The following is a 16,037-nucleotide window of genomic DNA, read 5'->3' as shown; positions in this document are numbered from 1 at the left end:
TGTCTGACTCTTTGTGACCCAATGGACTGCAGCACGCCAGCCCTCCCTGTCCATCACCAACTCCCGGAGTTGACTCAAACTCATATCCAGTGAGTCGGTGATGCTATCCAACCATCTCATCCTCTGTCGTCCCCTTCTCCTCCTGCCTTCAATCTTTCCCAGCATCAGCATCTTTTCCAATGAGTCAGTTCTTTGCATCAGGTGACCAGACTATTGGAGTTTCAGCTTCAGCATTAGTCCTTCCAATGAATATTCAGGTCTGATTTCCTTTAGGATGGACTGGCTGGATCTCCTTGCTGTCCAAGGGACTCTCAAGAGTCTTCTCCAGCACCACAGTCCAAAAGCATCAATTCTTCGGCACTCAGCTTTCTTCACAGTCCAACTCTCACATCCATACATGACCACTGGAAAAACCATAGCCTTGACTAGAAGGACCTTTGTTGGCAAAGTAATGTGTCTGCTTTTTAATATGCCATCTAAGTTGGTCATGACTTTCCTTCCAAGGAGCAAGTGTCTTTTAATTTCATTGCTGCAGTCACCATCTGCAGTGATTTTGGAGCCCCCAAAAATAAAGTCAGCCACTGTTTCCCCATCTATTTGCCATGAAGTGATGGGACTAGATGCCATGATCTTAGTTTTCTGAATGTTGAGCTTTAAGACAACTTTTTCACTCTCCTCTTTCACTTTCATCAAGAGGCTCTTTGGTTCTTCTTCACTCTCTCCCATAAGGGTGGTGTCATCTGCATATCTGAGGTTATTGATATTTCTCCTGGCAATCTTGATTCCAGCTTGTGCTTCATCCAGCCCAGAGTTTCTCATGAGGTACTCTGCATATAAGTTAAATAAGCAGGGTGACAATATACAGCCTTGACATACTCCTTTCCCAATTTGGAACCAGTCTGTTGTTCCATGTCCAGTTCTAACTGTTGTTTCCTGACCTGCATACAAATTTCTCAAGAGGCAGATCAGGTGGTCTGGTATTCCCATCTCTTTCAGAATTTTCCAGAGTTTGCTGTGGTCCACACAAAGGCTTTGGCATAGTCAATAAAGAAGAAGTAGATGTTTTTCTGGAACTCTCTTGCTTTTTTGATGATCCAATGGATATTGGCAATTTGATCTCTGGTTCCTCTGCCTTTTCTAAATCCAGTTTGAACATCTGGAAGTTCATGGTTCACATACTGTTGAAGCCTGGCTTGGAGAATTTTGAGCATTACTTTACTAGTGTGTGAGATGAGTGCAATTGTGGGATAGTTTGAGCATTCTTTGGCATTGCCTTTCTTTGGGATTGGAATGAAAACTGACCTTTTCCAGTCCTGGGTCCACTGCTGAGTTTTCCAAATTTGCTGGCATATTGAGTTCAAAATTTTCACAGCATCATCTGTTCATTTGCACCCTTTTCAGAATCCCTGCCAAAGAGCAGTTTGAGAGATTTAACTAGCTGGAGGAAGGTAAGGATGCTGGTTGGTTAGTGTACTGGGGCAGAATTGCATGGGGATTTTTCTTTCTTTTTTAAGGAGCATGGGCTTTTATCTCTTGAGCAGATGAGATGGCATGTAGAAAAGCATTTTGGAATTACAAAGTGATGCAATGCAAATGTGAGGTGACATTCTTGTGGTTACTATTGTTAATTGTAGGAACCAGTGAAAGCCCTTTCTAGGTTGAGAGCCTGTGTGTAGGGAGGGGTGGAGTGGGCAGGAGTGGCGAAAAGGGTCATGTGAGGGCGTGAAAACTAAAGGAGAGAGGAAGGTAGCAGAGTTTGCAAACCTTGGTTACCTGTGTGTGAAGTGAGGCAGAGACATTTTTGTGATTTCTGGCATATTTCTTCACCACCTGTCTAATTATTTACTTAATATTTTTCTTTAGATTGTCTCCTATTTCTTTTCACCAGGTAATATTTGTGAAGGGAACATATCACAGTTATATATGGCAAGTGAAAGTGTTAGTCGCTCAGTCGTGTCCGACTCTCTGGGACCCAATGGACTGTAGCCCACCAGGCTCCTCTGTCCATGGGATTCGCCAGGCAAGAATACTGGAGGGTTGCCGTTCCCTTCTCCAAGGGATCTTCCCAACCCAGGGATTGAACCCAGGTCTCCTGCATTGCAGGCAGATTTTTTACTGTCTGAGTCACTAGTGAAGCTTGAATCTTTTTCAAAGTGGAGGAAACAGTATAAATAAACATAAGGAAAGCCAAACAGTGTCATTAAATTCTAGCTGGATGTCGTTGCTTTCTGGGTATGGAAAACTCCACAGACTTAGCCTGGTTCCCTCTCCTTGTGGCTCAGGTCTCCGCTCAGATGGCCGCTCCTCAGGAAGCCTCTCCTGCCCACCCTTCATTCTTGCTTTATTTCTCTCATAGCCCTATCACAATCAAAGGGGTTGTTAGTTTCCCTATGGGCCTCTGGTTCCATCAAGGTAGGGCCTTGTCTGCCTGGCTTAATCATTCTGTTTCATTGCCTGGCTCAACAAAGAGTTAAGTAAGTAAGCCACACCATGCAGCTTGTGGGATCTTAGTTCCCCGATCAGGGATGGAACCTGTACCCCCTGCAGTGAAAGTGCAGAGTCCTAACCACTGGACCACCAGGGAATTCCCTCCAGTGTGTTTTTGCTCTCCTTGTAGTGTGTGCCAACCAGGTGTTAAGGGCACGTGCCAGTGCCTGCCGCCACTTGCACCTCCTAGGACAGGACAGGAGGGCTGAGAGAGACTTGAGAAGGAAGCAGCCTTCTGGGGTGCAGCCCGGCAGCTCTCCTGGCTCCCAGGCAGCACTGGGGAGACCCCCAGGCCTGCAACCTCAATCCAGGCTTCAGATCCTCCTTTGGCCCCTGGCCAGCCAAATGACCCTACAGCATCACAGAACCTCACCAACTTCCATCTTCCCCAGGGCCTCTGTGAGGACAAGGGACAGTCACTATGGACACAGACTAGTGAAAGAAGCTGCTCAATAAATGAGAACAGAAGCTCAGACGGTTTACCAGAAGGTGAGATGTAATTACTGACTGTGTCTGCTCACGTCCTACCCTTTCTTTCAGGCCCAACTTTTAAAAGTAATCATATTGTTTCCCCTTTAATAAGAATTTATTGTGCCAGGCACCTTTCTAAATTAGAGGTTTGTATATCTATCATTTAATTTTAGCCTTGCAATAATACTGTAAAGTAGAGATTTATTATTCCCATTTTACAGATGAGGGAACTGAGGCTCAGAGTAGTTTTATGACTTGCCCGAGGGGATGCAGCAAGAAGTGATGCAACCTGTCCACATTCTTAACTATGACATTGTAACAACCACCTAAATGCCACCACCTACATGAAGATTTCCTGCCTAGGGTTCTCCTCTTCTAAATACTCGTAATTCATATTACCTCTCTGATCACATCTACCCAATCTCCCATGGTGTGTGTGTGTCTGTGTATGTGGCAAATATTAATTTCTTGAAGGCTGAGACCACATTCACCCGTCTCTTCCAGGGTCAAGCTGAGCACCTGGCATCCTGTAGGTACTTTACTTGTGTCTGTTTAGTAAATAAGGATTGAAGGCTCCTGGGTTTCTTCTGCCAGTCTCCATCTCCATGGAGGGCAGATGGCGAAGAATAAGCAGCCACATTTCCAGGGATATAAACTAGCTCTATGAGAAAGTTTCTGAGCTGTTTACCTGGGAAAGTGTGCAGAATGAGGTAGGTACAAAGACCAGGAAGCTAACACTGGCACTGAGACCAGGAGGAGATGGTTTCGGAAAGATACTCCTGGATAGCAATACTGAGGTCTGTGCTAGACTTCATCTTTCTAGATTCACTTTCCACTCTCCTGTCCATCCCCATGGGAGATTGGAAGAAGTGGAAGGGATGGTACAGGGGTACTGATTCCATGTGTGTTGGGCCAGGACTGGTAGCGGCTCTGTGGTTACTAGCCTGGATTCTGTGCTATCCTGAGTGGTTTCCATACACCCTGATCTTGTCTTTGGAGAGTCCCTTTAATAGACCCTCTTTGTATCATCCTGATTTGATTGTGCCCTTGGCTTCTGCAGGGAGAGGATGGATGGGGTGGAATGCCCTTTACTGTGCTCTTTGGGCCACTTCTGGATGTCAGAGTCTATGCTTACTCATCTCTGTGTTCCTGCACCTGGCATAGTCCTTGGGCCGTGGTTCTAACAGCTAACACTTATTGAAAGCTTATTATGTACAAGGCGTTGTTATCTGTATTGACTCAAATAATCCTCATCACAATCCCATGACCTTCATCCTCAGTTTACAGATGAAGAAACTGAGACACAGAGAGGCTGAGTGGCTTGTCCAGGGACACATGTCTTGTCAGCTTTTGGCAGATCTGGAAGGTTGGCTCATGACTCTTGAACCTGCTACTGGGCTGCCTTTCTGTTCGCTGTTTTGGGGATAATGTCCATTAGCCTCTGGAACCAAAAGAATCTATTTCTTTGCCCACTCAGGGACTCAGGTAGAATGGGCAGAAGGTGGAATGCAGGTTACCATGGCAACCGATTACTTGGTGCACAACTGGTGAGCTCTTGGGGCTGAGGTTCTGCTGCTGGCAGAGAGAAGGGTGGGGTTGGCATGGGGCAATGTCTGAGGTACCAGATGCACTGGGAGGATTTGGAAGAATACCAGGTGGGTAGATCAGGCAGGAGATTCTGGGCAGTGGCGGGAGCTTCCTGAGGCAGGTGGGAGGGGTGGGAAAACTCTCACTGTGGTCCCTGCCTTCACTAAACCTACATCCATGTGACCCAGACTGGCCCTCAGAGGGCCCCTCCCCATTTGTTTCCTGCTCCAGATCCCAGGGCTTTCGCCTTGTCTCCGATCCTTTCTGTAGGCCTGTACCACTGTGCTCCCTCCCAAGGCCATCAGAGACGGGGCACTGTTTCCTCCTCTGCCACCACCTTGGGCGTCTGCTGCTGAGGGCTGGGAGCCTCCATTCCCTGGTTGTTCAATGAGAGCATCAGCTTTTCCTCCCAACCCCCGAAGTTTCCCACTCCCCAGAGGGCCAGGGCAGGGCTGGATGGAGTGGGCAAGTCACCTGTCTGTGGTTTGTTTCAGGCCTTGACCTTCTTGACCAGGAATGAAATCCTGTGGTGAGTAGAGGGGGCCCCCTTTCCCTCCCCTTGGAACTGAAATCTTACCCTGGTACAGCCTCACTCTGGTCCCTGAATGTGGTCCCTGCCCAGAGCTACAAAGTCCTGGAGACGAGTCTGTCAGCAGACAGGCAGAGACAGACCCCAGGCCTGGAGGGTCCAAGGTCACGATTCCCAGGGCCCTACTACAGTGAAATGTCAGATTGTAGGTTGCTATGGGATCCATGGCAAGGTTTCTTCATAGAACCGCAGAGGTGGACAGGGCCTTCCTGGGATGATGAGGACAAGGAGGAGAGGACTTAGGAAACAGGTCTGCAGTACATACAGCGAGGTGGTCCTCTATCTGGGTAAAGCTGATGCCCCACTGAATCTCTCTTAGTCCTCCCTTCCCTCCCAAGCTTCGCTTCACTGCCTCCCAGCATGGTGGGTGTAACAGTGCGCAATCCACCCCCTGTTCTTATGCTGGTGATGGCCAGAGAGGAAGGCTCTGGGCCAAGACAGCCAACACGAGGATCCCTCATGGGACCGCAGAGAGGGTAGACAGCATGAAAGATGTGAGAGCACTCAGCCTGGGCCAGGTGCTCATCAGAAACTCGTTAGAGGAGGAAAGGGGGTCTCTAGGGCATTGTTGGTGGGGTGAAGGGAGGTTGGAGTGAGGAGACTGCCCTGAGACCCACAGAACCCTCTAGCCTCTTTGTCTCTGCTGGACTCACCCTCCCCAGACAACACCCAGCCTGGAAGCTGCACTTCCCACTCAGGGTCCCAGGCAGGGCAATGATTCTGCCCCAAGCATGAGACTCTCCCGGCACGGAGGTGGGGGGCTGATGGATGTCCAGGGCACAGTAAGTGATGGAGACCAGGGACAGTCACCAGATTACATCGCTTTCCTTTTAAAATGAGTGTTTGCTCATTTTAGAAATAAAGAAAAATATAACAAAACTCTACATCCTACTACTTATACATCTCATTGATATTTTCTAAAAAAGGAACACTTGCATAAAAATGAAATAAAAATTGTAAAGTAATATGTGAGCATGGCCAGAAAATCCAAATAGCATAAATATCCTAAAAGAAAAGTAAGTGTCCCTCTCCTTCCCAGGCCTTCTCCCTGATGATAACCCTGTTCACAGTTGGTTTCTCATCAAGGCTTCCACAAAAATTTTCATAGATAGATCAAATAAATATCCTTCGAAAATTTTATCTCATTCACACTGCAGCATTTACCAATTTATAGTGTAGCATTATACTGTTCTGGACCTTTTTTCTTTTTAAGTTTTCATGTTGGCTATCTTTACATAAAGCACATAGAGATATGTCTCATTCTATGACTATGGGACATTCTTTCCTATAGAGGAAATATCATTCATTTTACAACCTCCCCCCATAACATACACTTAAGTTGTTTATGACTTTTAGTTCTATCAATAACGTTATAGTAAACATTTATGTAAAAATAGCTTATTTAATTGATAAGCTTTTGAATTGTGGTGCTGCAGAAGACTCTTGAGTGTCCCTTGGACTGCAAGGAGATCAAACCAGTCAATCCTAAAGGAAATCAACCCTGAATATTCATTGGAAAGACTGATGCAGAAACGCCAATATTTTGGCCACCTGAGGCAAAGAGCCAACTCATTGGAAAAGGCCCTGATGCTGGGAAAGATAGAAGGCAAAAGGAGAAGAGGGCAACAGAGGATAAGATGGTTAGATAGCATCACCAACTCAATGGACATGAACTTAAGCAAACTCCAGGAGATAGTAGAGGACTGGGAACCCTGGTGTGCTGCAGTCCTTAGGGTTGCATACAGTTGGACATGACTTGGCAACTGAACAAAAACAAACCTTATTCAACAAGTGAGAGTAAATCCATAGGAGAGATTTCTAGCTGTAGAAATGGTGGGCAAATGGTGGACATGTCTAAAATGTCAACAGGAAGGACAGGATTGTTCTGCACTAATTTATTCTCTCTCCACTTCAGCATGACCATGCCTGCTCCTCTTTCCATCTAGAAAGTTCAAACATTCTCAGATGGCCTTTTCTGGATCCCTAGGGCCCCTCACATGTGCCCCATTCCCACCACCAATGCGGTGGTGGGAGTTGAGGTGGGAAAATCAGTCAAAAGAGAGGAGGATGGGAGGAAAGCCCTTCCATCTCGTGTGTTCTCTATTGGTCTTTGAGAAAGATGTCTAGTAGGGAGCTGTCTGTAGGGACTCCTCTTTTCTGAACTGCCCACACAGGCCGTGAGACAGCCCCTGCCTACCTCCTGTTTCAAACTTCTCTCCACTCCTACTGAAAGTGAGCCCCTGGTGGGAGGGGCCTCACCTCATCTGTTTGTACTGGGGAGGCAGGTCACAGTGAGTGAGGCCAGCAAAGGCTCCACTTCAGCCCAACTTCTCTAACCAACTTCTCTCAAAGCCACCTCCTGCCAACCCTGTCTTTTGTCTGTGCCATGCCTAAGCATGAGGGCCTGGTGCCTGGCCCTTGTGTAGCCTCTGCCCATGAGACTCCAACCCTTTGGGCTCTAGAAGAACAGGATGGGTCAGTGCTGGAGGAGGGATGGGGATGGCAGTGCTCCAGGAAGGCAGAGAGGAGGTGCAGTGGCTGGGTGTCTACTCTCTTTGTGTTTCACCATCATGGAGACTTTCAACTGAGGCAGAGCAGGACTAGCATGAAGTGGGGACAAAAATGCTAAGATGTGTGGGGTGATACCAGGGAGAGCTTTTTGCTGCTTCAAACCAAGGTGAGTCTCCAGATTAGGAAGACCACACTCTGGGGAGCAGCTGAGGGTGTAGAACAGCTGTCAGGAGCTGTGAAGAACGGAAGAGAACAGGGGAAGGACTGGAAGCCTGCTTCAGGATGGGAGAGGCACTTTGACCTGGCCATTGCACTTGAATCAAGAGGGCATGGATGAAATAAACATGGATGGACCCATCCATCCGTGGCACTGTCCTTGGAGAGAAGGAGAAGTTTTATGTTGGGTGTGGATTAGTGTCTTCAAGGCATATTGTAAAGTTAAAAAAGCAATGTGCCATAGTTTCCAGTGAATGTGGAGAACTGAGCATTTTCTTTTATTTATTTTCCCTACTAAAAGGACAGCTAGGATTAGAAAAAGAGAAAGAAACCCATAAGGGAGAACTCAAGAGATGAAAGCAGATGAGAGAGAGAAACAATTTTCAAAGTGGAAAACAAAGAGATCCACAATACGGACTTAGAGCTGAAAGTTGAAAGCAGATTGCTGGAAAACAGGGATTGGGGTGATGGAGTCAAGGACCCAGAAAGGCTCCTTTCTGAATGCCAGGATGAAGGCTCGGGTGAAAACAAAAAGATGGCTTTACATGATTCTCCTCTTGCCCTGCAATCCACTCAGCACCCCTTCCCCAGCCCAGCAGAGGACAGGAGCTCGCCATGTGGAGAGAGCTAGCCATGCAGGCTTCTGACTCAGGACCACCAGGAACAGAGATGAGCACGGATGAGCTGCCAGTCAGCTCGTTACAGACTTGGCAATTGCACATGAATTGAAAGCTGAGAGACACTACGTATTTGAAGGAAAAAAAAATTTTAAAGCCTACATTAATTTATTTCAGGACACCAGAGGTATTGAGAAGATCTTAAGAATGTTCACAGAGGAAGAAAACAGAATACATACAGAGGATCGGGAAGTAGAATTTTAGACTTGTGCTGGAAGATGGTGGCTGAACAGCTTCAAAATCCAAAGGAAAAAATTCCAATGTAGGATTAAGTCATAGCTAAACTATTAATCAAGAGTAAAGGTGAAACAATACTTTTTGACATGTGACTTCTAAAAACAATTACCTCATGCAGGCAGCTTCTGCAGTGTCTATTAAAATTATCAAGTAAGCTAAGTTGTTCATTAACTTTAGTGAGTAAACTAAGAAAAAGAATTCCCTGGTAGCTCAGCTGGTAAACAATCTGCCTGCAACGCAGGAGACTCTGGTTTGATTCCTGGGTAGGGAAAATCCTCTGGAGAAGGGATAGGCTACCTATTCCAGTATTCTTGGTCTTCCCTGGTGGTTCAGATGGTAAAGAATCTGCCTGCAGTGCTGGATACCTGCATTCAATCCTTGGGTTGGGAAGATCCCCTGGAGAAGGGAACGGCTACCCACTGCAGTATTCTGGCCTGGAGAATTCCATGGACTGTGTAGTCCATGGCATCATAGTCCATGGCATAGCAAAGAGTTGGACACAACTGAGCAACTTTTACTTTCAAACTAAGGAAAAAAGAAGACGTAAGAACCAGAAAACAGAGGGCCGCAACACATGGAATTTCAAAAATGAAAGTGAAGAGAAACCCGAGGATGACAATGCAGCAGGCATGAAAAGCAATGCATCCAGATTAGAATTAAGGAGTCAGGAATTCCAGGAATGATACCTCCAAGAAAACAAAATGAACCTATGGATGATATAAGGTATACAAACATATGAAGAGGAACTTCACAGTTCTGCAGAAAGTTTGGGAAAGAAATAATAATAGAAACACTGAAACCTAAGCAAAAGAAAAACAAACAAAGAGTCTTGCAAGAAAGAAAATGTAATCACGTTGTACTAGGGAACTCAGCTGTGAGCAATGTTTGAATCATACATATATAATATGTAATAATACATACATATAACAATAATATAAATACTGAATTTTGATTCAGGAAAATCATTTTATTTTGGGATGTTAGGGGAAGAACTAGTATATATGTGCTGTGCTGTCTCTCAGTCGTGTCTGATTCTTTGCAACTCTGTGGACTGTAGCCTACCAGGTTCCTCTGTCCATGAGGATTCTCCAGGCAAGAATACTAGAGTGGGTTGCTACGCCCTCCTCAAGGGGATCTTCTCAACCCAGGGATTGAACCAAGGTCTCCCAATTTGCAGGCAGATTCTTTACCACCTGAGCCACCAAGGAAGCCTAAAGTAGGTTATGCTGCTGCTGCTGCTGCTAAGTCACTTCAGTTGTGTCCGACTCTGTGTGACCCATAGACAGCAGCCCACCAGGCTCACCCATCCCTGGGATTCTCCAGGCAAGAACACTGGAGTGGGTTGCCATTTCCTTCTCCAATGCACAAAAGTGAAAAGTGAAAGTGAAGTCGCTTAGTCGTGTCCGACTCTTAGCAACCCCATGGACTGCAGCCCACCAGGCTCCTCCGTCCATGGGATTTTCCAGGCAAGAGTACTGCAGTGGGTTGCCAGTGCCTTCTCTGTAAGTAGGTTATAGATAGAGATAAATTCTCTCTTTTTTAGCCGTAAGAGGTCACAACATAAAGTCTGCAATGAAAAAATACCAAGTGGCAGTATCAGCACCATCTCTAGAAACACTATGCAAATATTAAGTAAAAACCAAGAGAAATAGAAAAACACTAAAAAAAAATTCAGCTTCTAGAGAGCAGGGGTAAAGAAGTGGTATAGAATACTGTGTATTAATAATATTATAGTGCTGTTGGCTTTTAAAAACCTATTTCACTCTTACTTTGGTAAACTAGTCTGGTACATATAGGGTGCTACTTTTAGTAAAATAAAAGGCTGTACGTGCGTGCATATGTACACACACAGAGAATATCTTAGGAAGGATACACACACACATATAAGCTGATCCTAGGTTAACTCCTTGGAGGGACAGGATCATGGATTACATTAGGGTTAGTGTCCATGCCTTGTCTGTAAAGGGAAGGAGCAGCTTGGATATGGGTTCCAAGCAACACCGGCCGTGGCTCGGAGGCAGATGGCAGTGATGCTCAAGGGAGACAGCAGACACCCTGGGCTGCCAGGGCTAAATCGGGCCAGACTAAGCCCTGATCACTTCTGAACAAGTTTCCAACATCACCTTTGACACTGTGTTGTGATTTTCCTATGAACGTGACAAAGAAATGTGGCTTGGATGACAGTACATCTGGATAGATTTAGCCAGTTGAAAAAAAAGTATCCAAGAGACTGATAAGCAGGGGAGCAGGGTGGCTCTGCCCTTGTCTAACGCTTTCCCACCTCCTTATCTGTGACTTGCATGAGACAGAAAGGCCTGGTCACTGGATCCGCAGATGACACCTAATGAGAGGGGCAGACCACATGTGACAGCTTCTTCCCCATCCAGGGCTGCCCTGATTCAGCTCTCTAAGAAGGGGTCTGTCCACCCTAAATGTCTAATCTGTGGGAGTCTTCTTGCACATCCCGTTGGTCTCTGAAAGAGCAGGGTCCCCTTTGTCCTCAGCTTCCAGGTTAGCCCTCTCCGACTTTGGTTAAATTGCTGTTACATTGCCCCCACCTTCCAGATGTCTCTATGGAATCAGTGCACAGGCCCTCTGGGGCCCTTATCTTCACCTGAGGCTCTGGACCCTGAGTCTGGGACTTGACTCAGGAAGGGCACATGTGGCTTCCTTTAGATCTCCATGTCTGAGGCTGGGTCAGCCTGACTCAGTTCGAGCTATTTCAGGGCACATTACATTGCTCAGGGATGGCTCCTGACATGATCTTGGGCTGGATTTAGTTCTGGTAAATGGGATCCTGAGGCTTTGCCCCAGTTCCTGCTCAGGCTAACCTGACCATGAGGCCCCTGGATCCTCTGAGCACTCTTGAGGTCCCCAAACCTGCCAGTCTCCATGCCTTGTCCTGGCTGTTAGCTCCTGGTCCACCTGGAGCGCCAGAAGGTCAGCAGACAGAGGCTTGCTTCCTAGGAGTCAAAGGCCAGAGTCTGAGGCTCAACTTTTTCACTTACTTGCTGTGTGACCTTGAGTGAGTTTCTTACTCTCGCTGAGCCCCAGTTTTCACACATACAAAAAGTATGTATTCAACCTAATTGTTATTAGGTCAGTTAGATGATCAGATCTGCACAGGAATTAAAGCAGTGCCTGGCATAGAGGTCGGTTCTGAGACCGGTGTAGCTGTCATTTTCATGGTATTTTCATCTCCTTTTTGTGAATGAGGAAACCAGCTCAAAGAAATGAAGCTATTTGCCCAAAGTCACACAGCTTGGAACCAGTAGATCATAGAACCAAAAGTTACCTTTCCAGGCTAGAGATGAGGCCATTCATAAAATACCTGTAGGCCACTCCATGGTGAAAGGGACAATTGACTCCATGGGATGGGGGTGAAGCCCAGGTCGGGGAGCCCAGACTGGGATGGAAGGGGTGTAACTGGAGACTTTCACTGGAGCTGTGTTCTCAGTCCTACATGTACAATTCAAACACAGAAGCATGTAGAACCTATAGGTGCCTGGGCTGACACTAGCCTTGAATGAGAATCTCTAGAGTTGATCCTTTCACAAGCTCCCTGTGTGCTTCTGGTGTGGGACCCATCCAGTCAAAAAAGGCTAAACTGGAGTGTCTCAGAGGCAAGGGATGGACCGGATGCCAGAGAAGGGTACAGAATTCCTGAACTGGAGGATGGAGGGAGCTAGCTGAGATTCACTGCACAGAGGGGACCCGGCAGACCCAAGGTCCTGCAGAGTCAGAGCAGTGGAGCTGGTCTCCCCCACTGTCTCAGCCTCCCCGCCCGCAGACAGCCTCTCCCCTCATCTGGCTAGGTGTGGAAGGGAGACGCAGCTTGGGCTGCTTGCTTTCTGGCATGCGAGATGTGTGAGCTTTTTAAATGGCTTTGACTTTTGAGTCCATTAGTGATTAATTCTGAGTTCCACTTAGAGCCAGCTGATCCATATTTGGAGGAGAACATTTTGTGGCAAGCCGAGAAGCAGCCACGATTCATCTGCGGGCAGCCCACCCACTCGGCGGCCTGGGAAGACACGAAGTCTGGGCAGGGCCCTCCCCACGGTACCTGCTCCCCGGAAGTCTCTCCAGGGTGGGGAGGAGGTGCTGAGAGTCTTTCACCTGGGACCCTTTAGAGGTGGGCAGCACAGCCTGAGGAGTGTGGCTTAGGGTTCAGACCCCCCTCGACTCCTTCCAAGCTGAATGACCTGGGGCAGACCCCTTCAACTCTTTGAGCCTTGGTCTCCACATCTATAGACATCATCACCCCTATATCTATCCCACAGGGTTGCTGGGAAGATTCATTGAGATAATATGGTTGAATGCACCAGGCACACAGAGCTTAAAAAACAAGAAGCGGGTAACCACGGCAGTGGGGGTTCCCTCTCTTCCCACCCCCCGCCCCCGACCCGCAGCCCTTCTGAGCCCTTCCTCTCTGGGCTCCTGGGGAAAGAACTTTGGCATCTGCAGCTCTGGCTTCACGCCCACCCCTGTGTAACCTTGGGCAAGGTGAGTATTTTACCTCCTTGAGTCTCAATTTCCTTCTCTGTAAGGAAGAGATAATGGTCCCTTCCTTGCAAGATGGTTCTGTAGGTCCCACCAGAAATGTCCACAGGAGTCGGCAATGTGCAGCAGGCACTCCTAGTGAGGGGTCAGAGTGGGGGACACCCTGCGTGTCAACCATACAAGTGCCCAGCCTCAGAGAATTCTTTAAAATTAATAAAACATACTGTAAGTCAGTCTGCTTTCTTATTACCCCACACTAGGAATTCTAACAATGACAGTGATCAAATGCTCCTTGGGGCTAGGGGCAGACCACTGCCAGTGCCCCCTCCCCTGGAGACCACTGGACACACACCCCTGACCCCCACCCTGGGTACAACGGCTTTCCTCTCTCCTTGCTGTCCTTCAGTGTCCCCACCCAATCTTTTCCTAGAGACTATCTCCCTTCACCCATTCTACACCCCACTTTTCAGCTCCCTCCCCACTCCCTTACAAGGTTGATATGGTCCATGCTCCAGAGTGTGGGCAGGGAGGGCTCCAGCATGAGGGCCCTGCTCTCCTGGCCTGGGGCAGAGTTCGCTCCTACCCTCTGCCTTGCAGCACCCACACGGCCATTCATTTCCCCCTCTGCCTGCCTGTCCCTCACAAGCTAAATCCCCTGGAGCAGGGAGGAGGCCCGCAGACAGACATTGATTACTGGATCGATGAGGACAGTTGCTCAGTCCCATCGTCTGGATCCAGCTCACTGGCCTCGGATGGCTGTGTGGGTTGCTGGCTGCTTGGCCACACCCATGGAGTGACCTCTTTTTCCTGGGATGAGGGTGGGGCTGGACAGATGGCTTGGGGTGGCATCCTGGCTTCCCCAAGGCCCTGCTGGTTCCTCCATCCGTAAAGGAGGGACTGAAGGAAGGGAGGGCAGAAGTCCTTTCCAGTGCACTTGCAGATTGTGTTCAGGCTACAGAGCATATGGGCTTATCTTTGCATCCCCCACAGCGCATGCGCTGGGCACACTGGAGCCCCAGGCATGTTTCTGGAAGGGCAGGATGATTTATAACTACCAAATGTGTGTCAATCAATCCTCCAAAGGGAGCCTGCAGGAGGCAGGGGGCCTGCTGGTCCCCACCTTCAGTCCACCCCTGCCTCTCTTCTCAGTATCCACGACTCCTTCCTGAAGCTCTGTCCCCCTGGGAAGTACTACAAGGAGGCCACACTCACCGTGGACCAAGTGAGCTCCCTGCCAGCCCTGAGGGTGAGTCCAGGGGGCGGGGTGGAAGGGATGGGGCGGTGTCACTGGAATCTGCTGAGTCTCGGAAAGTGCTGGTCTCAGTGTGCTCACCTGTGAAATGGGCGGGGTGGCGGGGTGGCTGGGATCCCATGTGCTTCCTGAGGCCCGTGTACCCACATAGGCTGTGCTTTGCTCCAGCCGTCAGTGCACCCCACTGCCAATCTCCTAGGGACCGTCCTTGAGCACTGGCTTCTGTTATAAAAAGACCCTGCCCTTCCCCCAAGGCACCTGGAAGAGCCCAGAGGTGCACAATAAAGGGCTCCTAAAATTTTAATTAAACTTTGTGCAAAGAGGCAGCGTCATATGAACAAATCACAGCACTGTCAGACTTGCTGATTTTTCATTTGGGTCTCGGCAGAATAATGGTTTGAAAGTGTCATTGTACAATGAAAGTCCATCTTCATTTCTGTCTGAAACAAAACTGGCTCTGAGCGCTGTGGGCACCTCTTTAAAGAGGGCCCCGGGAGGTGGGTGCAGGGATGGGAGTGGGGGGTGGAGGGATCCTGAGGAAGAGACCACAGAGGGGTTGGAGGGGAGGGGAAGGGGCAGCCCCTCCCCAGTGACAGACCTGTTCTAGGGTAGAAACAGAAGGAACACAGAGCCTGGGGCTTGCAATAGAGGCTGGAGCCTAGAAGACAAGGAAACCAAAAGTGGGGGAGAGAGGGGGGCAGGGGATTAGGTGAGCTGAGAGCAGAATCCTCAACAAGGTGACATCCCTGGAAAATGTCCCGGCTACATAGTGGGGAGCCTGTCCTCTTAGGACCCCTGACTCACACAGACACAGCTCTGCACATCCCCACACCCCCAAACACTCCTACTTGAGGTGGGGAACATCTCTCTAAGACCTAGACTATCCAAACAGGGAGCTGGGGTGAGGGGAACCCAAAGGCCAGGCTGAATGGGGAGCTTCTGCCCTGTCATCCAGGATGGGGGACAGTGTCACGGGTCAGTCCCAGAGTACCCAAATGCTAGGCTTGGGGGAAAAAAAAGACTTGTAAATCGCCAGTCTAATCACTGTCAAATGCTCTCCACTGATTTTATCCTTTGGATAACTGAGTCCCCAACAGGGGAACAACTCACACAGGGCCACGTGACACCGCAGAACCTGGAAGTTAGACAGGACTTTGACCCCCGGGCCGGGCCTCCATTTCTAATCAGGGCTTGGCTCTGACATGTGCCTAGGACTGCCAGGCGCCCTAGGGAGCAGCTGGCAAAGACCCACCCTGGAGGGCTGGCACAGAGGGTGTTGGTATGACTCGTGGCCTCAGCACTCTGCATGGACCCAGCACACCACAGTCACGCCTAGGGGCTGTGATCAGAGCCCCAGAAGAGCAAGCACTGGACTGGATCAGAGGGCTGGGTCCAGGCCCAGCTCCATCACACTCCGAAGATAACGCATCTCTCCTCTAAGTTTAATCTCCTCTCTGTACAACAATATGCACACCCTGTGCGTGTAACAGACCTGGCAGGGATGAGCCAT

The 16,037-nt window shown here is 48.6% G+C and overlaps 1 protein-coding gene across 10 annotated transcripts in view; it reads left to right on the top strand.

Annotated features, from left to right (window-relative positions):
• The window catches only part of CIB4 (calcium and integrin binding family member 4), a 103,867-nt gene that overhangs the window by 47,903 nt on the left and 39,927 nt on the right, over positions 1-16,037 (top strand). For 4 of the 10 annotated variants that reach the window (XR_015136553.1, XM_086325950.1, XM_086325945.1 and 1 more), the window contains exons 1-3: positions 3,487-4,505; positions 5,040-5,074; positions 14,425-14,521. Coding sequence is in view for 8 of the 10 variants with exons in the window: in XM_086325950.1 (XP_086182076.1) it covers positions 4,386-4,505; positions 5,040-5,074; positions 14,425-14,521 (252 nt within the window). In the remaining 2 variants the exon portion in view is untranslated. Of the gene's footprint in view, positions 1-2,879; positions 2,977-3,486; positions 4,506-4,559; positions 4,614-5,039; positions 5,075-14,424; positions 14,522-16,037 lie in introns of those variants that run through there. The other 6 variants (XR_015136554.1, XM_086325951.1, XM_086325952.1 and 3 more) reach the window with 3 other exon arrangements.

This window comes from Bos grunniens, chromosome 11 (assembly GCF_055505025.1).
Source record: "Bos grunniens cultivar Pamir isolate PY7600 chromosome 11, Bosgru_T2T1.0, whole genome shotgun sequence".
Lineage (NCBI taxonomy): Eukaryota > Metazoa > Chordata > Mammalia > Artiodactyla > Bovidae > Bos > Bos grunniens.
Note: the sequence above shows the minus strand (reverse complement) of the source record. Positions and strands in the feature narration are given on the sequence as shown.